Source organism: Balaenoptera musculus, chromosome 1, assembly GCF_009873245.2.
Source record: "Balaenoptera musculus isolate JJ_BM4_2016_0621 chromosome 1, mBalMus1.pri.v3, whole genome shotgun sequence".
Classification (NCBI taxonomy): Eukaryota; Metazoa; Chordata; class Mammalia; order Artiodactyla; family Balaenopteridae; genus Balaenoptera; species Balaenoptera musculus.
The window spans coordinates 96,917,550-96,944,696 of record NC_045785.1 but is presented as its reverse complement, the minus strand read 5'-3'; the positions used below and the strand labels follow the sequence as shown (position 1 = coordinate 96,944,696).

Here is a 27,147-nt window from a genome sequence, read left to right as displayed (position 1 = left end):
CTTGGGGCTGGTAATGGCAGAGGGGAGGAGTTCCAGGCCAGAAGACAAGGGAGAAGACAGTTGCATAGACCAGAAGGAGAGAGCCATGTAGAGGAGTTCTCTTGAGAGGTTCTGCGACCTTTTGGCCAAGGGACTGCCAACCCAGGTGACCTCACCGGGAGCATGCCAGAGGAATAAATGCCTAGTTCCATTTTCTTCCTTTCCTCCAGTGGTGTGAGGGCCCTACTAGCCAAAGCCAACTGGAGACCAGCCAGCACAGGAGCCCACGGATGCCATTCCCCAGGTCAGCCTCCAGGATGCAAAGCAAGGCAAAGAAGTGGGGGAGTGGACCTGAGGAGCAAAGAGCAGATTCGAGGGGTGCAGCGCTCTGCCTGAGAGCAAGCCCCGTCTCTGCTGCTCGTCACTGTGTGGCCTCGGCCAAGTCACTGAACCTCTCTGATCCTCACAGAGAGGTTGGGCCTGAATACTTAGGAGTCATCAGTGGAAAGGTAGATACCTTGGTGTGGCTGCCATTTCCTAGAGAATGTGTAGTAGGGGCAGAGAGACTGGGGACCTGGGGGAGGTTGAGGAAGGAGCCCAGGGAAGGAGCAACCAGAGAGTGGGCAACGTCCTCCTCTGGGCTCCTCAGCACTTATCCCTCAACCTCTCTCACTGGATTTTGTTGTCACTGTTTCCACGTGGCTCCCGTCAAAGTGTGAGCGCCTTTGTCCCCACCCCACAGCCCAACTAGGCTGACACCTGCTCAGTCCTCGTGGATTGAGTGACTAAGTCAAAACACTGAAGAATCTGCTTCTGACAACTGGGGGACTGGTCAGTGGGCTCCAGCAGAAGGTAAAAGACAGCCTGGTCCCAGGTATGCAAGGATTCTTCAATATACGCAAATCAATCAATGTGATACACCATATTAACAAACTGAAGAAGAAAAACCATATGATCATCTCGATAGATGCAGAAAAAGCTTTTGACAAAATTCAACACCCATTTATGATAAAAACTCTCCAGAAAGTGGGCATAGAGGGAACCTACCTCAACATAATAAAGGCCATATATGACAAACCCACAGCAAACATCATTCTCAATGGTGAAAAACTGAAAGCATTTCCTCTAAGATCAGGAACGAGACAAGGATGTCCACTCTCACCACTATTATTCAACATAGTTCTGGAAGTCTTAGCCACGGCAATCAGAGAAGAAAAAGAAATAAAAGGAATACAAATTGGAAAAGAAGAAGTAAAACTGTCACTGTTTGCGGATGACATGATATTATACATAGAGAATCCTAAAACTGCCACCAGAAAACTGCTAGAGCTAATTAATGAATATGGTAAAGTTGCAGGATACAAAATTAATGCACAGAAATCTCTTGCATTCCTATACACTAATGATGAAAAATCTGAAAGAGAAATTATGGAAACACTTCCATTTACCATCGCAACAAAAAGAATAAAATACCTAGGAATAAACCTACCTAGGGAGACAAAAGACCTGTATGCAGAAAACTATAAGACACTGATGAAAGAAATTAAAGATGATATAAATAGATGGAGAGATATACCATGTTCTTGGATTGGAAGAATCAACATTGTGAAAATGACTATACTACCCAAAGCAATCTACAGATTCAATGCAATCCCTATCAAATTACCAATGGCATTTTTTACGGAACTAGAACAAATCATCTTAAAATTTGTATGGAGACATAAAAGACCCCGAATAGCCAAAGCAGTCTTGAGGGAAAAAAACGGAGCTGGAGGAATCAGACTCCCTGACTTCAGACTATACTACAAAGCTACAGTAATCAAGACAATATGGTACTGGCACAAAAACAGAAACATAGATCAATGGAACAAGATAGAAAGCCCAGAGATAAACCCACGCACCTATGGTCAACTAATCTATGACAAAGGAGGCAAAGATATACAATGGAGAAAAGACAGTCTCTTCAATAAGTGGTGCTGGGAAAACTGGACAGCTACATGCAAAAGAATGAAATTAGAATACTCCCTAACACCATACACAAAAATAAACTCAAAATGGATTCGAGACCTAAATGTAAGACTGGACACTATAAAACTCTTAGAGGAAAACATAGGAAGAACACTCTTTGACATAAATCACAGCAAGATCTTTTTTGATCCACCTCCTAGAGTAATGGAAATAAAAACAAAAATAAACAAATGGGACCTAATGAAACTTCAAAGCTTTTGCACAGCAAAGGAAACCATAAACAAGACAAAAAGACAACCCTCAGAATGGGAGAAAATATTTGCAAACGAATCAACGGACAAAGGATTAATCTCCAAGATATATAAACAGCTCATTCAGCTCAATATTAAAGAAACAAACACCCCAATCCAAAAATGGGCAGAAGACCTAAATAGACATTTCTCCAAAGAAGACATACAGACGGCCACGAAGCACATGAAAAGATGCTCAACATCACTAATTATTAGAGAAATGCAAATCAAAACTACAATGAGGTATCACCTCACTCCTGTTAGAATGGGCATCATCAGAAAATCTACAAACAACAAATGCTGGAGAGGGTGTGGAGAAAGGGAACCTCTTGCACTGTTGGTGGGAATGTAAATTGATACAGCCACTATGGAGAACAGTATGGAGGCTTCCTTAAAAAACTAAAAATAGAATTACCATATGACCCAGCAATCCCACTACTGGGCATATACCCAGAGAAAACCGTAATTCAAAAGACACATGCACCCGAATGTTCATTGCAGCACTATTTACAATAGCCAGGTCATGGAAGCAACCTAAATGCCCATCAACAGACGAATGGATAAAGAAGTTGTGGTACATATATACAATGGAATATTACTCAGCCATAAAAAGGAACGAAATTGAGTCATTTGTTGAGACGTGGATGGATCTAGAGACTGTCATACAGAGTGAAGTAAGTCAGAAAGAGAAAAACAAATATCGTATATTAATGCATGTATGTGGAACCTAGAAAAATGGTACAGATGAGCCAGTTTGCAGGGCAGAGGTTGAGACACAGATGTAGAGAACGGACATATGGACACCAAGGGGGGAAAACTGCGGTGGGGTGGGTATGGTGTTGTGCTGAATTGGGCGATTGGGATTGACATGTATACACTGATGTGTATAAAATTGATGCCTAATAAGAACCTGCAGTATAAAAAAACAAACAAACAAAACAACTAATACTAAACTTTCATTGGGTTATTTGTATGGAAATATGTTAATATAAATGTTTCAGACATTACATGAAATTTCTAAAAATCTTATATGTTCTGGTATAATGTTATAAGTCATAATCCTAGTTATTACCTTAAAATGTATATCTCAGAAATAACTAATTTTCTTGTCAACTGCATTATTATGAACTTTCATCAAATTTTTAACTGTGGTCATTTTTAAGTCTTTTGTCATTTACAGACAGTTCTGTGTGTACTCTGATGCTTTTGCAAATATGTTCCTATAAAAGGGTATCATCTTTAAGAAATTCATGGAAAAGACTCTGACAAGTACAGGTTTCTGGTAACTGACTGTACTGCTGAACTGAATGAATAAGCATTTTCAGAACTCTAATGAAAAACTGATGAACTCATAAAAGTGCTAACAAAAGATCAAGATGAAAAAAAAAATTTAATTACATGGGACTGAGTGAACTGATGAGGATGAGTATAATTTTTGTGACTTTCTGTCTGAATTAAAAAAAAAAAATCCAACAAGGACTCAGAGGCAAAGAATATACAAATCAATTTTCACTGCAAAGTAAAGGAGCTGTTACAGTGGAGGATTACTGGACTGAATGTCAATATTATGACATAGTATGAGTGTGTTTCATGTTTGGTAATTGCAATCATTGTTGCTTTTGTTGTGGTCATCCATGTACAATGCTTGGTGTCAGTCTATTTATCTCTTGTAAAAATAAAATACAGTGTGTGTGTGTGAAAAAAAAAAAAAAAAAAAAGACAGCCTGGGGTTGGAGTCAGGATCTCAGGCTGAGGAATGACCCCAAGACCTTGCGTCCACTTGATGGACACCTACTAGGGATTGTGAGAAGGAAATCAAAATGGAGTCGGTTTTGGTAAGAGAGCTCCCTAAAACAGAGCCAGGAGGCCTCTGAGGAAGTGTGACTTATGCACGTCCCAGCTTGGGTGGAAGCTGACCTTTTGACCACTTAGTGTCCTGACAAAGACATCCAGAACTTCTGCCAGAAACTCAAGATGCTTATCAGATCCTCACCCTAAAACAACCCGTGATGGTCTATCCCTGAAGGACAAATATTTCCTTTCTTGTGTCAGAAGGCAGCCTCATGGTTTTTGCCTTTATAAGCCCCTGATTGTCTGTTTTCCCCAGAACACTTTTTCAGTTTTACCCAAATCTGTCTCCCAAATTGCAATTCTTAAGACCCCAAATAAAGTTCTTTGTTCTTGGCAGCCTTGATATTGGTTATTGTGCAATAGGATTACCACGTGACCGGCACTGTGCTCAAGACTAGAGGCTCTGATCTGTGCTCGGAGAGATGGCCACCAGGGTAAGCGTGACAGTTCCCCACAACAGAGCCGTCTACGTGGCCTCACTGAGCGCAGACTGTTGTTAGTGGGATGGGGGCCAGGGCGGCGGGGGTGGGGGGTATTAGGCAGGTTGGAAGGTGAGGGAAGTTGAAAAGCATCCTGGGAATGAGCAGAGCCTGATTTTGGAGGGAGGGGGGAGCGTGCAGGAGAATGTGCAGAAATGAACTCAGTTTACTGTTTAGTTTAAAGGTTTTTTTTAATTTAGTTAAAAATTCAATGCAAGAAGGAGTGAGAGACCAGATTCGGTGGGTAAGCAGGCAGGAGCTCATGAAGGAACTGAGTGCCCAAACTTGGACTTTTAATCAAGTTCAAGGCAATGGGGACCCCTGAAGGGTTTTGAGAGGAGAAGAACATAGTCAGGTGTGCTCTGGAGTGGACTGCTGCAGAGGGAAGGTTAGTAAGCGTCATCCAGATGGTCCTTATAATAATAAGTACTGTGAAAAGCTTCTTTGAGTGCAGCTTTTGTACTTGCAAATGCTAGCAAGGTCCCAACCCACCTGGCTGGGATGCAAAGTCCAGGTCCCTGGTGAGGGCAAAAACACGAAAAAGAAAAAACGAAACAGTTCATCTTCTCCTACCGGGAACCCATCCACCTGGAAGAGCTAATATAAGCCCAAGACCCAACACAGCCCTCCTGCCCGCTCTGTGCTCTGCCATTAAAAACCCAAAAGGCTGCGGTCTGTGAGTTGCCATGAGGAAGCAAATGGTTGTTTACCAGTCCCTGGAAAAGAGTGAGCGTCACAGTCCCTCACACAGGATGAGCCATGGAAACACGTGGAAAGTAAAAACTCAGGATGGTCTGAACACGGCGATGATGGAGCATCAGAGCAGACAGCTGCAGGAGCCACCCGCCCACGCGGCCCGTCAGGACACAGAGGCAGGGCCTCACAGAAAGGAAGCAGGTATCATTTCCAGCCGGTGCTGACTGAACAAGACAATAAATGGAAGCTCCTCTATATTGGGTCGTAAATCTGAGCTGGCCAATTTCCCACTGAAATAAGTCAGCTGCATCCTCCTGGAGAGCCCCGGGGGGCCCCTGGCCCAGTTCAGGCCCTGCATTACTCTCTTCTTCTCATTAAAGAATAATCCTTCAATTTCTGAAGCCACAGAGAGTATGTGGGTGATTGTTTTAATATTATTCTTCAACCCATGTTGAAATATTTCATTAAATAAAAGCAGTTAAATTAAAAACAAATAATTCTCTTGGTGGCATATTGGCTACCCTCTTCAGCCGAGGGACATTTTCTACTTCCCTCTATTTTTTTTCTCATGTAAGAGTTAGCGACTGAACATAACTTTTCTTGAGAACATTTTGAGATCAGCAGGGTATGCAGCGGCACAGTTGAATCCTTTAAAGTAGGGGTTCTTGGGAAGCACAGCCAGCCAGGGGTCACTACTTGACCCGAGGGCATGGGCCAGCTGCAAATCACCAGAGACAGAGCTCTGCCCCTTGTCTACCCTCAGGAAGAAGGAAACCCCAGCCCCGCTTCAAGCTGCCCTGCCTAGAGATGGAAAAAGACCTATTGCTGGATTAGGAACAGGCAGGAACAGAGGCTACCTGTGGCAACGTGAGAAGAGTCATATCAAGTCTTAGATCAGAAAATGGTAGGAGCAGAAAAAGACGCGTGGCTCTGCTTAACCCAACCTCCTCCATCTTCCTCCACCTTTCTGTGTTAGTTTCTGATGTACAGCAAAGTGTATACATATTCTTTTTCATATCCTTTTCCATGATGGTTTACTACAGGACAGTGACTATAGTTCCCTGTGCTATACAGTAGGACCCTGCTGTTTATCTATTTTATATATAGTAGTGTGCATCTGTTAATACCAAACTCCTAATTTATCCCTCCCCACTCTTTCCCCTTTGATAACCATAAATTTGTTTTCTATGTCTGTGCATCTGTTTCTGTTTTGTAAGTAAGTTCATTTGTATCATATTTTAGATTCCACATATAAGTGATATCATGTGATATTTGTCTTTCTCTTTCTGATTTTCTTCACTTAGTATGATCATCTCTAGGTCCATTCATGTCACCTCAAATGGCATTATTTCATTCTTTTTTTAATGGCTAATAGTTCATTGTATATATATCTAACACCTTCTTTATCCATTCATCTGTTGATGGACATTTAGGTTGCTTCCATGTCCTGGTATTGTAAATAGTGCTGTTATGAACATTGGGGTACATGTACTTTTTGAATTAGACTTTTCTCTGGATACATGCCCAGGAGCAGGATTGCTGTATCATATGGCAAATCTATTTTTAGTTTTTTAAGGAACCTCCATACTCTGCCCTCATTCTTATTGGGAAAAACAAACAAAGAAGGAAATCCTGCCTATGATTATAAACTAATTCAGGAAAGTCAAATGATTTCATTCCATACGCCAATGCCGATTGATTATAATGGCTGCCTAGAGGAATGTGTTGAAACTGGGTCTGAAGTCGTCTCTGGGCTCCGTGGGAGAGAGCGCCAGCACTGATTGGTGATGTCTGTCATGCGTACAGGATGGGAAACTGTTGGCACACATGCCATGTATTTTCTAATCACGGGACTCTATTCAGAAATAATCCATTTATACTGGATTTATCCTGGAAAATATCAATGAGGTAACAGCCGAAGGCTCAGGATCAAGGGAGTTTCAACTCCTAGTAGGAGGCCCCAGTTGTGTTTTTGTCTCTAATCACAGAAATGAATTCTAGCAGTGCATTTAGCCTCCTGGTTCAGGTCAACAAGTTGGAATTACAGTTCTTCCTCTGAGAGCTATAGATTGTTGGTGCTATGATTCATCAACGTTTTCCCCAGCTCTAGTAGTTCATGAAATAAACTGCTTAAAACAAACAAACAAACAAACAAAAAACACCTTTTGGCAAAGAGGTCAGGGCTGAGCCTTGGAAAGGCTGCCCAGGAACCTTGCCTCCTGGACTGCCGGTCCTTTCTAGGGAGGTGGCCCCCTGGGTGGCCATCCTGGGCGGAGGCCAGGTGACACATACACATGGGCCAAGACGATTCCCATAGGCTCAGAAGACTCACCACAAAGTGAAATACTCCTCTTTTCCCTCAGTTAGTGGTTCATTTCAGCTGAAAAGAAGACCTAGCATGTTCAGGTCTCAAGGTCAACAGTTCCTACCATGTCCATGCAACAGTCCTTTGAGAATTCTTTCCCCAAGGCCAACAACTAATTCCCTTTAGGAAACAGGACTGGAGTGGCTGGAAGGGGTCAGTCATCCTAACGGGGCTGTGCCCCATTCTCTGCTCTTGCTGTTCTGGTTCCAAATCCAGTGTGGACAGAGGCGAGTGCACACAACCTTGGAGCATCCTTGTGGGAAAGGTGCTCTCTCTCTTTCTCTCTCTCATAGAATTTGAACAAGATAACAGGCCCATCCTGAATGCAGTTCGATAGATTTACAGACAAAAGGAGCATGTGTCACTTGCAAAGCAAGCCCCTCAGTACCAACAAGCTCAATCTGCTGGAAAAGGCTCAGTGTCCCCCTGGGGTGCAGCCCAGAGAGGAGGCATGTGACTGGACACAGAAGAAAACAAAGTTGGGCAGCACATGCCTTGGAAGAGTTAATGAGCCCAGGACTGAAGATCGTTTATTGATGTGGTGAAATGTTAACACTATATGGCTAAGTGGAAAAAGCTGGAAACAAAAAAGAATATACAATGTAATCCCCATTTTACGTGTGTGTGTGTGTGTGTGTGTGTGTGAATGCATGGACACACACAAAGAACAAGATGGAAAAGAAAGGAACTAAAATGTTCACATTTTATCTTGGCAAGGAGGAATTGCTAATCACCATGGGTTTGGTTTATTTGTCTTGGTGGTTCTTTTGTCTTCATACGTTTCTACATTTTCTGTTTTCTATTTGTGCACACATTCTTTCTGTAATAGAAAATGAAGTAAATGTTACTTTAGAATAATTACAAAAGGGTGGGAAAGGGAAAAATAAAAAAGAACATGAGGGGGCTTCCCTGGTGGCGCAGTGGTTGAGAATCTGCCTGCCAATGCAGGGGACACGGGTTCAAGCCCTGCTCTGGGAAGACCCCACATGCCACGGAGCAACTAAGCCCGTGAGCCACAACTACTGAGCCTGCGTGTCTGGAGCCTGTGCTCCGCAACGGGAGAGGCCGCGACAGTGAGAGGCCTGCGCACCGCGATGAAGAGTGGCTCCCGCTCGCCGCAACTGGAGAAAGCCCTCGCACAGAAACGAAGACCCAACACAGCCAAAAATAAATAAATAAATAAATAAATTTATAAAAAAAAAAAAAAAAAAAAAAAGAACATGAGTATTGGAATTATTTAGAACTAATAATAATCCTCATTCTGTCCCATCTTAGCTGGTGTCCTTGGACAAATTATCCTCCCTGGCCTCTGGTGCTCTCCCTAAAGCACCTACACAGTACATGCTTAGACAGAGAAGGCAGACCTACTGTTTTTATGGTGGTTGGTTATTGTTTTCAGAGCAAGGGTGCTTAGCAGCCAGCAAAAGATGACTGTGGTGCTAGGGAGAGATTTTTGGTTTCCTCTGCTGAGACCGAGGGTCTAGAGTGGACGTGAGGCAGCCTGGTGGATGCCAGGAAATGGTGCAGCTGGGAGGTGCCCACACTCACCACCCAAACCCTCCGCAGTGCCTCCAACCCAAGCATGGGGAGTGCAGACCAGCAGAGACCTTTGGGACCTGGTCAGCAAGATTCCAGCCGCATCTGTGGCCATGACTAATGTGAGCTGACATTCAAGAGTCCGGGACACAGCCAGCAGACATTTTCTTTGTGAAATACTGTGTAGGTGCTTATGAGGAGGGGGCCAAGCCAGGTTGGGAGGGGGGATAGATGGATTCACCTGCAAGTTGATGAGACCCACAGCCAAGTAAAGTGGCTGGACCTCCATGGCAGAGGCACGAGGGACACAGGGGATGCCAGGATGGGGCTGAGCATGGCTCCAAGGGCTTTGGGGACATTGTGCAACATGGGAAAGATCATCCACAGTGGCCCAGCAGATTCTGCCAAAAGGAGCAGTCCCAGGTCCATTCTGCCGTGTGAATCTGGCTCCAAAACACTCAAGTTAATTTCAGCGAGAGCTCCCCAGAGTTCCCAACTGGACACATAATTTCACCTTCTTAATAAATCACCGGGAGTCCTCCTGTCCTAAGAAAAACAAGAAGAGGAACAGCCAGAATCTGTCAAGAAATTAATCGTAAACAGCAATATAAGACAATATAATTCCTTTCTCAAGGGCAGCCTTGGAGGTCGGGTACTGTCCCTCTGAGGCCTGCTGACCCAGGGCACCCCCCCACCAGCTGCTGGAAGGAGGTACTCCTGCCTCCAGCAAACTGTAGCTCTTCCCTCTCTAGCAAAGCTACAAACAGCACATCTTTGTGCACCTCCCAACCCAGGAGCCAGGGCCACAGACATCACGTGGCATCAAGGATGGCTCTTCTAAGAAAAGCTAGAAAAAACATGCCTCTGTGTATTATGTGCACCTGAAAAAGGCTCTTGTGTGTTTTCATTATATGTTTCATTTATGTGTTTGCATCCTTTCTTGTGTGATGATGACCAAACCAGGATCCGAGCATTTTAGAGCTGGAAGGAAACCCTGAGATTAGACAGCACACCCAGTGCCCAGCATTGCACCCAAGACTCAGGTGCAATGTCCTCATTTGATGGGTGAGACTATGGTCATGGTCACATACACAGTTAAACGCAGGTCTTCTGCTCCCAAGTGGCTCTATCCCATTGGTCCTTCTTCAGTTTCATTCAGCAAACCAGAGCACACAGTGAGGAGGCAAAGCTGAATAAGACAGAGCCCCTACCCTCGAGGGACTGGTGGGAAAAGCAAGGATATACATGACTGTGATGTTAAGAAATAATACTAATAATTCAAAACCTGGAAATAAGGCCACAAGAGGACAGTAAGTCCTTCCAACGTCATTTGGTCATTGTTTCGCAAGTCCACCCAAGGATTATTTAATCACCCAGGGGAAGGTATCTTTGTTTAATGGCTATTTACCATTCATTAAGGGCTCAGACTCTGTGAAGTTACATGTTAACTTGTAGATCATGTACAGTAAAGATATAAATAATGTCTATTCAACAGAAAGCATAACATTAAAGACTGATTTTTTTAACTGCCTTGTAAGACATTAACCAGTTATGTTTTGTTTTTTAATTGAGGTAAAATAAACATAAAATTTTACCATCTTAACCATTTTTAAGTGTACAGTTGTGTCATTAACTATACTCACATTGTGCAACCATCACCGCCATCCATCTCCAGGACTCTTTTCATCCTGCAACATTGACACTCTACACCCATTAAACAATAACTCTCCAGTCTCCCCTCCCACCAGCACCTGGCAACCAAAGTCTACTTTCTTTCTCTATGAATTTGACTATGCTACATATCTCATACGAGTGGAATCGTGCAGTACTTGTCCATGAGACTGGTTTATTTCACTTAGTATAATGTCCTTAAGTTTCATTCATATTGTAGCATGTGTCAGAGTTTTTCTTTTTAAGGCTGAATCATATTTCACTGTACATATACACCACATTTTGCTCAACCATTTGTCTGTCCATGGACACTTGGGCTGCTTCCACCTTTTGGCTATTGTGGATAATACTCCTATAAACTTGGGTGTTCAAACATCTGTTGAGACTCTGCTTTCAGTTCTTGTGGATATATATCCAGAAGTGGAATTGATGGATCATATAATAACTCTACGTCTAATTTTTTGTGGAACTACCATACTGTTTTCCACAGTGGCTGTACTGTTTTACATTCCCACCAACAGTGCACAAAGGTTCCAATTTCTCCGGATCCTTCCCAACGCTTGCTACTTTTTGGTTTTTTTATTCTAATGAGTATAAGGTATCTCATTATGGTTTTGATTTGTACTTCCCCAGTGATTAGTGATGTTGAGCATCTTTTCATATGCATATTGGCCATTTGTATATCTTCTTTGGAGAAATGTCAATTCAAGTCCTATGCCCATTTTTTAAATCAGGTTGTTTGGGTTTTTTGTTGTTGAGTTGTAGGAGTTCTTTTATATATTCTGGATAGTAACCCCTTATCTGATACATGATTTGCAAATGTTTTCTCCCATTCCATGGGCTGTCTTTTCACTCTGTTGATAGTGTGCTTCCATGCACAAAAGTTTTTAATTTTGATATAGTCCAATTTATCTATTTTTTTATTTTGCTTCCTGTGCTTTTAGTGTCATATCCAAGAAATCATTGCCAAATCCAATGTCATGAGGTTTTTCCCTTATGTTTTCTTCTGAGTTTGGTAGCTTTAGCTTTTCCATTTAGGTCTTTGATCTGCTTTGAGTTAACTTTAGTACATGGTATAAGGTAAGAATTCAACTTCATTCTTTTACACATGGGTGTTCCGCTTTCCCAGCACCATTTGTTAAAAAAGACCGTCTTTTCCCCATTGAATGGTCATGGCGTGCTTGTCAAAAATCATTTGACCATACATGTGAGGGCAATCAGTTTTGTTCTTAACCTAGATATTTTACTTGAACATTTCCTTTTAAGTGCTTATAAATACCCAGTTCCTCAAAATGCTCTTTGAAACAGCCTTGCCATCTTATTGGTTCCCTCATTCATGAACTACTAAATCTTTGACACCTGTCCATTCCATATTTTATGAGAGCCATGTTTTTAAATGTTTGAACATTATGCTTTGACAGTAACATACAAAGTGCTGTGGGTGTCAGGGTGAAGATCATTTCTAGTCGAGGGATTCAAACACCTTTTCACTTTTGAAATCAGCCTTATGATTAATGGGTAGACTTTTGGCAGATAGACATGATGGTTTGGAGGGAACATTAAAGACCACGGAAACAGCAGGAAAAGTGTTTTCCTTCCTGTTTGCTTCCTTTCTTGTGTGTCTTAGCCAGCAAAGTTTATTGGCCAACACAGATGTGACACTTTTCATGAGAAAGCCTCAGGGAAAAAAAAGCTTCCTGCCTCTTTCATATGTCATTTCTCTTCACAACAGGTCCCTGCTACAGCTCCAGGTCAGCGCCTTCCTCTCAAGCCTCCACCTCCACCGCACCCCCTTCCCCTACCTGACAAGAGGCTAGAAAGGGCCTAGGCCTTTCCATCCATACTTTAGGTTCATCTCTGATTCTGCCCTAACGAGGGAAGTGCATCTCCTGGCTGTCTCCATCCCACCACGTGGGGCATCCATGAAATATCTCCCTGACAGACTCTAAATGTTACCAGCATCAATCACGGGGATAAACCGCAAACAAGCCCGGGACAGAGCAGCCACCTCTGTCGGATCCAAAGTGGCAATAATTAGAAACCTTAACTTCTGGCCACAGAGGATGAGAACTGCCGCCCTCAAGTGAACTTTGCCTTGGCAGCGTGTCCCCAGCCACGGCTGGCGGCAAAGCCCCTCCCTTTGGGGATCTTTACTCTGCAGGGTGCTTCTGCCCCGCTTGAATTAACGCTGAGACTTGTGTTCCCTGAGGATCTCAGGTGTGCACATTCCTCCTTGGGTTTTTGAGATCACATTGTCGTGGTCCCCAGGCCTTTCCCACCTGAGCTTCCTAGCCCATGGCCGTGGCATCTCCTCAGGCTCTTGGCGGCCACAGCGGCCTGTACGGTGGCTTGACACTGGATGTCCCAGCTTCTGGCTTGCTGAGAGGCTGTCGCTGACCTCCCCCTCCTCCGTGGGAACCCATGCACAGCGGTAACCCAGAGGAGCCTCAGCAGAGCCTGTGCCTTGCGTGCTGCTGAGACCCATGGCCTTGGGCTTGCCCACTCCTCTACCCCTCCCAGAGCCTCAGCTGTCCAGACACCCTGACTGAGGCCTCCAGGCATCCCAGCCCCTCAGCCTTGGCTCAGCCTCTACCACTGGTAAAGACACCTCTCTGCTGGGGTCAGCAGGGCTCCCTAAGGGGCTGACCAAGGAAGGAGTGAGTGGAGTGAAGGCTCAGTGATCTCGAAGCAGGGCTGCTGGGCTACTTTCCTGGCTGGGCAACCAGTGTGTTCTGTGGGTGGTTGAGGGCAGGCTCAGGGTGAGCCAGCCTCCACCTGATTTTACCCTTCACTAGCTCAGCAACCTTGGGCAACTCACTCAACCTCTCCGAGCCTCAGTTTCCACATCCATAAAATGGTGCTCATAATAACACCTCAGAAAGCTGCTCGATAGTAAATATAAAACACTTAGTACAGCACCTGGCAATAATCAATCCTCAACAAATGTTAACTACTTCTTGGGGGTCAGGGGTGGGTTTTGCGCCACTTGTGCGGTTGTGTGTACACAAAGAACACGAAGTCCTAGGGGAAGGACAAGTGGAACCAAGGCCAGAGATCGTGCCACTCGTTTCTCCAGGCCTTCTCTTTGCTGACCAATGTTTCTACCAACTCATAGAGAAGGCTGTCCTACTTTCATATTTGCTTGTCCAGAGAGTGATAAACTGTTATCTCCTTAAAGTAATCCAGCCTGCTTTCAGATGGGCCCTTCTCCACCTTGACAGATGGGATTACATTCATCTCCCTTCCCCTTTGGCAACTGGAAAGATCAATGAGACATTAATCTCCCTGACTGACGTTCTCCTGGGGGAAATGCTGACGGCCCAGAATTAATGTGGCAATTGATTTACTCCTGGTGTCTAAAGGCACAAGACAAGTCCTCCCACTGCTGGGAAGGGAGATGGGGAGACGGCAGCCTCTGGCCACTTTCTGGGTCTGACTCACAGGCCTGTGTTGTCTAGACTGGTTGAGGAGACAGTTGCAGAGAGACTGATTCACCTGGGATCTACATCCTGGAGACTGGCCGGCCCTAGCCCTGGAGTCACAAAGCCATGGACACTCTCAAGTTCTACGACCTTGACAAGCTATAGACCTCTCCAGACCTCAGTTACTTCATCCACAAAATGAGGATGGAGATCCCTGATGGGATGACTGTGGAATTAACAAGAGATAATGTGTGTGAAGAGATGTGCTTTGTAAATGTTAATTTTTTATCTTTAAGTACAAGAGTAAATGCAATGTTCTTGAGTGAGAAACCAACCAAGTTTACAGATATTAAAACTGAGGCCTAGAGAGATAAAATCTATTTTCAGTCAGGTAAGTTAGGAAGACTGTCCACTGCCTTCACTGCTTTTGACACTGTGATTGCGGCCCTGCCCCACACTTTCTACTGGTTCCTTGGGAGCTAAAATAATGGACAGATGAAGGGTTGGAGAGGGTCACTTTCCTGAGATTTTCAAAGGGATTCCCCGCTTAACAGAACATTTGCTGGACACTTTCTGTGTGCTAGATGCTTTCCTAGGGACCGTGGAGGGCAAAGACAACACACTCAAGTTCTGATAAGCCCTCGACCTTGAGGGTTTGGTGTTTCTCTTTTCATCCTTCTCTCTCTCGCTCACTCGTTTGTGCGTCTTCTCCCTCCCAGAAGCAGCTCTGCCTGCCCCACTGAGTCCTTTCCTTACAATGTGGCCCCAGACTCGGGGCTGGGCCAGACACTCAGGTTGTTGTTGGTAATGATCATTGGTTTGAACAGTTTCTCTTACCCAAAATAAAACTTGGGTTTTGTTTTGGTTTTTTTCCATGATCTCTAGCTTATTTACTGTATAGAACATAAACTCCTTGAGTGAGGAAGCTCTGCCTGATTTATTACTACTACCCACATGGAATTTGGCAAACTAGGAGTGAGAAATCGATTTTAAAAAATGAAACTACAGATCTACAGTGAGGACACAGCACGAAGCTGGCGGACATACATACTCTGAGATGCATTTTATGGCCCTATCTCTAGAAGCACAAAGCAAAATGACCAACCTCTCGAATTCCATATTCTTATACTCAAGCAGAAGAAAGGGCAGATAGCTCTCCCCTCCCCTTGCCAGGGCGTGGAACTCTGCCCGGTAAAGTTGCTCTCTGAGGTGTGGAAGGAGCTGTGGGCGCCTCGCCTAAGAGCTCTCCCTCACGCCAAGAAGGAAGCCCCCTCCCTGTAGGAGACACTTGGAATGCTCTCTTGCTGCCCGGCCCCAGGTGAATGCCTTTGCTTTGCTCAGGCACTTGCAGAACAGATACAGAAAGCAGACATTTCTTCTTCAGCCTCCTTTGCAACTAAAGCCAGGAACGTGATCCAGGCTGCATCGCTTAAACTTACCCACACAAGACTTCAGTTCAGAGGCTCTGGGAAAATTCCACTTTGCTGGCAAGGGCAGCAGCAGAGGGGTCTGGCTTCGGGGGCGTAGCAGGTATAGGGTTAGGTTCCTGCCACAGTAATGGCCTTGGTGCCGCAAGCTGTTGTGGGCTGCCACAAGACCAGTGGCAGTGGTGCCATGGTGGGCTTGGAGCTTTGTCACTGGAAGCTTAGACTGAGCTCTCCAGCCCTCCCAACAACTGGGTAACCATGAGCTACCCAGTGTCATTTTAAAATTTCCTTTCCTACTCTATAAGCCAAAGTCAGCTTCTGTTGCTTGCAACTAAGAGCCCTGAATGACAGTCTAGTTCAGCTTTGCCTCAGCTATCATTTCTTGAGGTCGTGGCAACAATAGCAGGTCTCACCTGTTCGCTGTCTGCGGTGGCCCCAGAGACTGTGTGAGGGGCTTCACGTGCGTCGTCTCATGGAGTTCCCACACCACCGCTATGAGGTGGATACTATTCTTATCTTCAGGGAGAATTGAAAAAAATCTGAGATATCAAGGCATTAGAGGACTTGTCCAAGGTCTTACAAGAGGGTAATTCAGTGTTGTAATGATAGGTAAGCTCCCGAAGCTAAATTCAGATTCCAAGAGAGACAGTGGCAGCCAACAAAAAAGCTTCTCGCTCTGCTCTTTATGGCAGGATGTGCATGCAGAACTAGGTGGGTCCTCTTGTCTTCACGACATTCTCTACTCTGAAGTAAGGACCAGTAACACTTCACTAAGTTCGTAGATGCTGAAATAAAGACACAAAGATATTTCACTGCCCAAGAAGGATTTTTCCGGGACAGTGGCAGAGATGATTGACAAGGAAACACATTGTTACCCCACAAGCATGTTTTCTGAAACTCCCCAGGGCTAAGGGAGTCCATGCTGGGTAGACAGTGAGGGGTAGCCAAAGAAGCTGAAAGCCTGCATTTAACTAAAAGCATCAGTGTGCAGGTCGGCACCGCAAATACATTTTAATACAGGTAATTTCTTTCCCATTCATTTTCAAGCACTTATTTCATTTATGCAATCCCAAGGCCAATAAATCTTGGCATTAAGGCTGATTTGATGTGTGATGCAGACAGTCTAATTAAGGATAGGGTATTTTATCAGCTCCTCTAAATTTCTTTTTCTCTAGTCTACAATTTTTTACACTGGGCTGATCTTTTTTTTATTCATAAGGGTTTCATTCCCATTTGTCATGGCTGCATTAACTGGGCATCTAATGAAGACTTGGATAGGGAAGTCTGCATCTCATCTATCCTCAGTAGCAAAATTAATAAAGCAGCAGGAAAATAGCTTCCTGAACTGAAATGTCCTTGGCCCACCCTGAGTCATCTAAAATATATTTTGTGTCTTCCAAAATTGGGGCTTAGCTATAAACTTTAGGAGACAGTGCTCAATTTCAACTTCCATCCACTGATAGCCTGTACCCTACTCCCCTGCCCAACCCATTGCTTGCAGAGGCTTGGACCAGAGTGGCCAGAAGCCTATTTTACCACTATTCCCTCTGCACACATTTATTGAGCACCTTTTATAGGCCAGGCTCAGGGAGATGTAAAACAGGCTCTAGAAGGCCACAGTCACATGGGTCATGCCACCACTGTTGGCCAATGCAAGAAAAACATCTTAGTTAGCCAAGTATCAAGGCTGGGAGCAAGCTGGAATGATTATCTGCTCTATCCTTTTGCCTCTGAGAGGGTGAGCCTCCCAACCAGTTTCTCTATAATTAAGGGCTGCCAAACGCCTGTGATCACAGACATGGACTTGTAGACTTTATGGATATATGAGTATATTGGTTTCCCAGGGCTGTCATAACACAGTACCACAAACAACAGAAAGTTATTGCCTCACAGTTCTGGAGTCTAGATGTTCAAAATCAAGGTGTCCTTCTGAGGGCTGTGAGGGAGGAATCTGCTCCAGGCCTCTCTCTTTGGCTTGGAGATGGCTGTTTTTTCCCTCTGTCTTTTCACATTGTCTTCCCTCTATGAATGTCTGTGTCCAGATTTCTTTGTATAAGGACACCAGTCATATCGAATTAGGGCCCACCCTAATGACCTCATTTTAACTTGATTACCTCTGTAAAGACCCTATTTCCAAATAAGGTGACATTCTGAAGTACTGGGGGCTAGGACTTCAACATATGAATTTTGGGGAGACACAATTCAACATGAGTGTCTCTAAAATTGGTTTAACTAAAGCTCTAAGACAACCTGTAGCAACACAATATAGTTAGAACACTGCATGGAGGGTTAAGAATTCCATGTTCAAGTTCTAAATTAGCCATTTCCCCTCTCTGAGCCTCAGATTTCTTCTCTAGAGAATAAGAGAGCTGGACTGGGCCTCCAGAACCCTCTCACGTCGCCAGGACTGTGTTGCTGATGAAGTAAGAGAAGTTGAGGCAGCACAGGGGGCAGGTTAACGGTGAGGCTCCACCACTCACAAGCAGGCTGATCCTGAGCAAGGACTGATCTTCTGAGCCTCAGGGAGTTTCTTTAACTCTTAAGTGAGGACAGTGACAACAGCTACTTCAAAAAGGTTCTCAGGACTAATAAGGCCTGTGAAATGCCTGGCACACAGCTGTCACTCCATGTGTACAAACTGCTAAGCGCATTACTGCTCTTATTACTATCAGAAGTTAGGTTTTGGATCTAGGACTCAGCTCTCAGGCGGTGTCCACGATTGGAAGACAGGGGTCTGCACCCCAGTGTCCTATCCAGTAGCTGATGTGGAGTGAGAGGCTTTAGCTGGCAGGACTCCTGTGAACCTTGTGACATGCCTTTCCCCATCTCCACTTCCAAATCCCATCCCATTCCATTTAGCTTTTCACATTCATGTCATTAGGGTTAGGGCTAGGATTTCAGGTGATTTTTTTTTCTCACTGTTTTATTAATTTTACACACCCTAGAAAAGTATAATAAAACATATTTCATCATCTCATTTAAATGCAGCCCTGCGACCTCACACCCACATGAACACTAGATTGCTTGAGGTCTGTAGTGGTCATTCGGCTCTTCTTTGAACTGTTAGTTAATCTGCTCATGTGTGTCCTTGCCTAGACTGTAAGCAACTTGAGGAGACAAATGGGTCTTCTTACTGAGATTTAGCAAACCTTACTGATTGACTGCCACAATGCACCGGCCCTCTTACATGAGAAATCTCATATCATCCTCCCCACAACCTGATGAGGCAGGTAATGGTGTTACCATGTCACAGATGAGCCCCTGAGGCTTGGGGTAGGCAGTGGCTAAGCCAGGATCCAATTCTACATCGCCTGACTCCGAGGCCACCAAGCTAGCCTAGTGCTGTCCTCAGCAAGCTGTACCAGCTCAGGAGGCTCGTGGGTCCCTGTAACTCACTTAGTATCCTCCAGCCTGAGCAGAGTTTTCCATGGCCTTGGTGCCCCCTGGTGGCATGTGAGGGCTCATTCCCAGCCCAGCTTCAGGCTCATTCCACTGCAGGCCTGCGACCCTAAGCACTTGAAAGAGTGACCAAGGGGGCTGGCCCTGGCGCAGCGGGGCCCTCCGCACCCAGGGAAGTGCTAGAGCCTCTACTAGAGTGTCACTTTTTAAATGGATCGCCGCCGCCCCGAGGATTCTGCTCCTGATAGGTCAAAGAAGAGCGCTTAGGGTCTCAGGCCAACAGCCGTGAGATGACCTACAAGGTCTGGTTCACACCACCCAGCTTCTCATCTCTCCCTTCCCAGTCAGGACATGTGGGCATGGGCACTCTCTGCAGCACCCTCCTGGGATTTCCATTTTCCAAGAGCTTGTTTATGGAGGGGGGGAGGGGGAAGAGGATAAAGGTGGTTAAAGTTGAGGACTTAAAGCTTCTTAACATAACACAGAGTCTTTTTCTCAAAAAACCCATCAAGATTCTTCAGTAAATATTACTGGAGTCCTATTGTGCTCCACAGCGCTCAGGATTCAGAAATGGAGAAAACACCCTTTCTGTCTTGAAAAGTAAACATATAAAAAATTACAATGCAATGAGGCAAGTACTCTGATATGGGTGTCCTGGAACTTCTCCTGTCACACCCAAAATGGTTATCAGTACTCAAAACTGATACCTTGTCCAACTAACCATCACTCCAGCCCGCAGCACTTCCCCAGCTTATATAAGCCACCGCTCCTTCTGCAGGGACAAAACAGCAAGAGGACACAGAAAGAGGGGGTGGTGTGGAATAGCCTGCCTTCCCACCTCCGGAGCAACAAGGATGTTTGAGCCAGCGGTCATCCTCTTCCTATGTGCTCATTGTCCCTTCGGAGGCCTTCCTTAGCAGCGCAAAAAGTGATCACCAGCTTTTCCGGGAATCCTATAATCACTGATCTGGCTTTGAGATAATCAGAGATATCCTAGAGCTGCATTAACCAATGGTAGCCACCCATCACACACATAGCTATTGAGCACTTGAAATGTGGCTAGTCTGAATTGAAACACGCTGTTAGTGTAAAATATACACCGGATTTTGAAGACTTAGTCCGGGGGGGCGGGTGGGGCAGGGGAATGCAAAACATCTCTGTATTTTTAAAATTGATTACATGTTGAAATGATAATATTTTGGACATAGTATTTGGACAAATAAAATATATTATTATTATTTTTTTAATTAATTTATTTATTTATGGCTGTGTTGGGTCTTCGTTTCTGTGTGAGGGCTTTCTCTAGTTGTGGCAGGCGGGGGCCACTCTTCATCACGGTGCGCGGGCCTCTCACTATCGCAGCCTCTCTTGTTGCAGAGCACAGGCTCCAGACGCGCAGGCTCAGTAGTTGTGGCTCACGGGCCCAGTTGCTCTGCGGCATGTGGGATCTTCCCAGACCAGGGCTCGAACCCGTGTCCCCTGCATTGGCAGGCAGATTCTCAACCACTGCGCCACCGGGGGAGCCCTAAAATATATTATTAAAATTAATTTCACCTGTTTTACTTTTTTTAGCGTGGCTACCAGGCCATTTAAAATTACAGCTGTGGCTCACATTCCCTTGCTATTGGACGTCGCTGCCCTGAGGGTTAGAAAGCCAGAGCTGAGATGCCCCAGTCCAGCAAAGCTTACACCACACTGGGACCACAAGGGGGCGGCACTATGGTGCCGAGCTGCCTGGGGCAGGACTTCAGCAGCAAGCAGACCGGCTCCTCACATTTTCTGATGCTATCTTTTAAGGGTAGTTTTAAACACCTTTTTCTAAAATTTAAATGGCCCATATTATGTGACCCCGAGGTTAATATAAATCATTTCTCTAGGGAAGGAGTCGAAAACTCCTGAATTACAACATTCAAGACTGGAATTTTAAGGCAGCTGCAAGTTTCTCACCATCACAGCTAGGGAATGAAGAGGGACTCTGAATTCAAGTCGAGAGAAGCCTTGAAGCTGGGCCCCCGAACAGAAGGTGGGCTGTGAGTAAAAGCTGGAAGTGAGAGGGTTGGAGAAAAGGTAGATCCAGGAGTGATGTTAGGAGGACTTAAGCACAGGGAGTGGGTATTGGCTTATGGGGGATGGGTGACCTCTGGACATACTCCCATTTTCATCAAAATGCTACCAATCTGAGACTAAATTGTTACCACCTTTCTGCGGGGCAATTTGTAAGTGTATTTTAAAAGCCTTAAAAATGTCAATATCCTTTGACCCAATAATTCCATTCTAGTAACTTATAAGGAAAATTTTAAACTGCACAAATATTTGGCTATAAGGATATTCATCCAGCATTTGTAATAGCCAAAGAACCCAAAATAACAATAAAACTATAAGCAACCTAACTGCACATTGATATGGGTTGGTTAAATCAATTAAGTAACAGTTATAATATGGACTATTTTGTGTTACAGAGGTTGCGTAAATGAATACTTACTGACAAGAAAAGACATTTATGTTAAATTCTGTGAAAGGATCAGCTACAGAATTTTATGTCCAGTATGTGTGTCAATTTTGCTTAAAAAAGAAACAACAACAACAACATTAAAAGCATACATCTGCAAAGACAACTGGCTGAAAGAATATCCTCCAAGGGATTAACAGTCATCTCTGGACAGAGGCTATGGGTGGGCTTTCTTTCCTTATTTTTAAAACTGCTTTTATAATTAACTTTTTTTAAGATTATTTTTAAGTAGTCCTAACTAGTCTTTATCACAAGTGACACGTTCTTTCCCAAACTTTCCCGAGCCCTCGCCAAAGGGGAAGAACCAACGTTTTCGTTAAAATCCCGACACTTTCCCCATACCTATTAGCATTGTTCCATCTCGTCCTCTAGTCCCTGTGTCCAGTCTTTTCCCCGACAAGCCTGGGGACCCTTCACCGGGGTCCTGTGTCTCTCTTGTCTCTCTCTGCCCCACCGCCTGGATGAGACCCCGTCGGACCGGCCGGGTTATTGTAAAACTTCAACAGGGTCTGGCCCGACTTCTTGGAGTCGGTGGAATTGGAATCCAAAGGTCTGTATGGAGGAGACAAAGGGACAGGCCAGGAGGCCGGCTCCGAGGGACGACTGCAGACCTCCCTCCCGCGGCGGCATTCCGCGCCATCCCCTCGCCCGCTGACGCACAGGCAGCAGAACCTCCGCCCGGCTCGCGGCGGAGGGCGCGTAAAGATGTCATCCTGGACACAACGCGAAGGCTGCGCCGCGAAGTTTGTCCCTTTGGAGGCACCGTTCCTGACCACGGCCCGCTCGCGTCATGTGACCGACCGAGGGGCACCCGAGACCAGCGGCGAAGAAGGAGGCGACGCGGGGCGAGATGGAGGCAACCTTAGAGCAGCACTTGGAGGACACGTGAGTAGTATTCTCGTCGGCCCGTCCTGGGGTCGCGGCTGGGGGATTTGAACGGGACAGAGGGCGCGAGCTGCGAGCGCCGGCCGGGCGTCTTGGGGACGCCCTGTCCCGGGGCCTCCGGTAGGGGTGCGAAATGACCCGGAATTAAAGCTCGCCAGGGTTCCGCACACTCCCTCCCGAGCGGGTCTCCGCGGCCCGAGCCCACACCCGACTCTCGTGCTGAAATTGTCTGTCTGGACAGGGTCGTTCTTCGGGAGTTTTAGGAACCGGGGTCGTTTGGGGGAAGGAAGTACCACCTGTGCAGAGCACTGTCTTATAAACACACACGCGTATATCCTTACGGGTGTAACCAGTTACTTGCTGAAAGGCATCCGTTAAATTTGTCGAATGAGTAATATCTACGTAAAAATCCAAAGTTGGAAAAATAAAAGAAGGCGTACAGGGTAACACCTCCCTCGCATCAGTGCCCCTCAGCTTCCCACTACCCCTACAAGAGGCAGCCCGTGTTACTTAAGAGTTTTTCAACAGTTGTTTCAAGTGAGTTAGTATGTTAAAATATGCATTTTTAACGAAGGCAACAAAATCCCAACTATTGCAATGTTTGTGGCCTTCCAGAGCTCAACAGTACATGGCACGGTCTTTTTTCTCATGAGAGAGAAACTGGTTTAACTAATTTAAATCAGTTAATTGTAATTTAATTTTTCTTGGGGCAGGGGTGGGCAATAGTGAAAAAAGATTAACACTGATTTAAAGTAGTACAACAATGCCTGGTACAGAGAAAGGATATTTGTGTTATAATTATTTAAATTCATTTCCCCACATCATTTGCTTTCTTCTTCCTGCGTTCCTGGAATTAGAATGAAGAATCCATCCATTGTTGGAGTCCTGTGCACAGATTCACAAGGACTCAATTTGGGCTGTAAGTATCTCACATCAACCCTTTGGTGGATTGCACAGCATTTGATGTTGACTGGGAGCCTAGTGTGCACTTCTCTAGTTTTTATTTCCTGTTACCCTGCCACTTTCTGGGGACTTTTGCAAGCGTGGAGATCAGCCCCAAATAACAAAATTAGAAAACTGAAACTTCTCAATTGGTGTTTATAAAGGTAGAAATGTTCCTTGCAATTCTAGCACTACAGAGTCGTTTCTACTACAGTAGTATTTGAATCATTTTAAATTGGGTCTAGAAAGGACTTCAGATAATGACAGCAGTTACCATTTATTGAATTTATGCCATATGGTGGGACTGCGAAGCTTTGTATACATCATCTCTAATTTTCACAATAACCCTGCTAGATGGGTGGTGTTACTTTTTAGTCCAACTTCACTTAAGTGAGTAGGTAGTAAAAATGGGGGCTGCAGGGTTGGACACACCTGGCTTCAACCCCTTGCTCTTGCATTTACTAGTGGTGTCAACTTGGACCAAAAAGAACCTTTCTGAGCCTCAGTTTCTTTACTGAGTTGTTGCTTAATAATAATTATTACTATGGAATTGCATTTATTGAGCTCTTACTATGTGCCAGGCACCGTTCTAAGTGCTTTGAGTATACTAAGTCATTTAATTCTCATGACAACCCTGTTAGGCAGATAAAGAAATGGAGGCATAGAGGCTGACCAACTTGCCTAAGGTCATACAGCTAGTAAGTGGTTGAGCTAGGATTTGAGTCTGGCTCTGAAGCCTCTTAATCAGAATACTATAAAATTATATATGTAAAATACTCAGCACAGAACCCAGACATAATGCTCAATAAATGGTAACAATTACTGATGAGAAAATAAATCCAGAAAGGTAAACAATGGAAGCCTTCAGCTAACTAATGTCAGAACTAGTAAACCCAGGACACCTTGCTCCTTACTCCTCTGTACTGCAGGACTTTTTAAAGCTCTGAATTTTTGCTGGGAGGTTAATTGAAGGAAGTAGCCTGTAACTCAGGTTTTACACACTAATCAGTTTAGTTGGAAGAAAAAAGGCAGATTTTTTTTTGAGGCACTTGCCAGGCTCACAAAGGCAAGGCTGAAATTCAAGTGCGGAAATGTATAACTAAATGTATTCCTTCAAGAAACCTTCAAGGCCGAAAAGACTGCACTGTGTGTCCAGTTAATGTTTTATGTAACAACAGTAAATCCATCAACTCTGCCATATTGGCATGTCTATTACCTGAGTTAGTTTCAGGCAGATGGGCTTGTGTTGCCTTTCTATACAGAAAGATATTGTAAACTTAGTAATTCCGTTTTGTACCAGACATCCAAGATTTAGTTATTATCTACAGGCTAAAACAAACATTAGTAAAAAGCCAATTCTGTTGCTATTTGAAAACCAGTTTATTCTAGTGGAAATAATTGCTCACAGAATATTTATACATGCTGTTAAGGTGATCTTACAAACTCCTGAGTAAAGATTTTTATATCCTTTGAGGTTGATCTCAGTAAAAGGAAATCAGATTTTCCATGAGGAATTAATTAGCTTCAACAAGTCTCTTGCCCTTACTGGTTTTTGTCAGTCTCACTTCTGAATTTCTTCTTGGTTTCAGTTTGCTTTCAGATTGACTTGAATTACAGCTTCCTTATATGCTTGAGAAGGTGTTTAGAGATGGTGATGGGAATGACTTGGAAAATTGAGTGTTATGGCCTTTTACTGACTTAAAAGCTGTTATTGGCTTTCTCACTGATGTAACCACGGAGTATCAGGGCAGAGTCATTTTACGTCAGTACCTAACCTAAGAGACCATGAGCTGAACCTTCTTTTTGTGAATAATTCAATTCAGTTCCACTATACCTCTATACTCATTTTTGGACAGTCAGGCAGTGTGATATCATCTCTGTCTTCCAGGCCGCGGAACCCTGTCAGATGAGCATGCTGGGGTGATATCTGTTTTAGCCCAGCAAGCAGCTAAGCTAACCTCAGACCCCACTGATATTCCTGTGGTGTGTCTAGAATCAGATAATGGGTGAGTAGATGGCAGCAGATCCCTTCCTTTCCTTTTCATTCAGAAAAATCAATCCCTGGGAAGCTTGACTGGGGCTTGCCCTGTGTTCATCAGTGATTTCTCAAAAGTACTTGAAGGTTCCACCCTTTGGGCCCCAGGAGCAGATGGATTGATCTCTAAAGCTAATGTGCGTTCAGACCACAAAGACATTTAAATGAAGAGTAAGAGTCGTCATGAACTATCAATAAAAGAAGCAATAAATAACACAGAGGAAGACTAAACAAAGAACAGAACAATGTCTGTAGTAATAGAAATACCAAAGACAGTGCAAGTGAGGGTCCTCCGAATAATAGTAAATGAAAAAAGCAGAACTATGCACAGGGACTTCCCTCGTGGTCCAGTGGTTAAGAATCTGCCTTCCAATGCAGGGGACGTGGGTTCGATCTCTGGTCAGGAAACTAAGATCCCACATGCCGCGGAGCAACTAAGCCTGCACGCTGCAACTACTGAGCCCACGTGCCCAAACCAGAGAGCCCGTGTGCCACAATGAAGAACCTTCGTGCTGCAATGAAAGATCCCACTGTGCCGCAGCTAAGACCCAACAGAGCCAAAAATAAATATTTTAAATAAATAAACTATGCACATTATGATCACAGTTCTGTAAAGTGAAAAAAGGTATATGTGTTATACGTGCAGATTAAAAGAGGAAAATATTAATAGTGGTTGTCTTTGAGTGATAGGATTATAGAATTAATTTCATTTTTATATTTTATACTTTTCTGTATTTCCCAAATGTTTTATTGTGTTTAGATATTGCTTTCATACATAGAAAAGTTAAGTATTATTTTTTTAGTTGTGTCCTAAACCAAACAGCATCTTTAATCTTACATTGACTGCCACTTGCAACACTTTACTGAATATCTTCCACTTTGCCTTTCAGGAACATTATGATCCAGAAACACGATGGCATCACAGTGGCAGTGCACAAAATGGCCTCTTGACATCTTGTATCAGTTCTCCAGCAGCTTGTCATGGGGACTCAATCGTACCTTATGTTAATTATCTTATAGAGCTATTAGAGTTCCCGTAATTAGGCCATTCATGTAATGTGCATTGGGCACTTTTCTATTAATTTTAGAGTAAGCTGCTTTTTGACACTCTGGATTGACTTATCAAAATACTAGTTAAGGGAAGTATGTTTTGAAGCAACAGGTTTAGGTCACTTTGTATACAGAATTTTGTTATGTTTAATAAAACTGGTTGGAGGAAAGCTTGGATCTTTTCTGAATTCCTTAAACTCTTATCAAATGTTTATTTTTTCAATTATCAAATTGTAACTTTTCTTAAAAGGGTAACTGCTCCAAACCGTTCTGTTTCAGAAGCTCCTGAAATACATTCTCACAGAAACATCCATGGATATACAAAACAAGTCAAGCATACTCTTACCCCATAATAAAAACATAATAGTAGATATCGTAAGTACTTACTATATGCCAGGAACACATTCAGTTCTCGTTAACAACCCTATATGGGTTCTCAGTAGCAAAGAGGTGGAAGCAACTCAAATATCTGTCAATGGGTGAATGGATAAACAAAATGTATATACATACCATGGAATATTATTCAGTGTTAAAAAAGGAAAGAAATTCTGACACATGCTACAGCATGGAGGACTCTAGAGGACATTATGCTAAGTGAAATAAGCCAGTCACATAAAGACAAATCCTGTATGATTCCACCTAT

The 27,147-nt window shown here is 44.1% G+C and overlaps 1 protein-coding gene and 1 long non-coding RNA gene across 3 annotated transcripts; one reads left to right on the top strand and one right to left on the bottom strand.

The window, feature by feature from the left end:
- Window positions 1-8,314: 8,314 nt before the first annotated feature.
- LOC118895706 lies at window positions 8,315-22,090 on the bottom strand. 2 transcript variants are annotated; one of them, XR_005020008.1, is made up of 4 exons: window positions 21,935-22,090; window positions 16,098-16,469; window positions 9,406-9,710; window positions 8,315-8,448 (listed from the first exon to the last, which is right to left on the bottom strand). It is a non-coding gene; the product is annotated as an uncharacterized LOC118895706 (long non-coding RNA). The 2 variants fall into 2 exon arrangements; XR_005020009.1 differs by having other exon boundaries at window positions 9,406-9,705.
- Window positions 22,091-22,290: 200 nt separating this feature from the next.
- Window positions 22,291-26,679, top strand: LAMTOR5 (late endosomal/lysosomal adaptor, MAPK and MTOR activator 5). The gene is given in 5 exon segments (XM_036853154.1): window positions 22,291-22,392; window positions 22,394-22,477; window positions 23,335-23,396; window positions 25,308-25,425; window positions 26,345-26,679. Coding segments are annotated over 5 exon segments (420 nt in total). The 5' UTR covers window positions 22,291-22,297; the 3' UTR covers window positions 26,406-26,679.
- The last annotated feature ends 468 nt before the right edge of the window (window positions 26,680-27,147 follow it).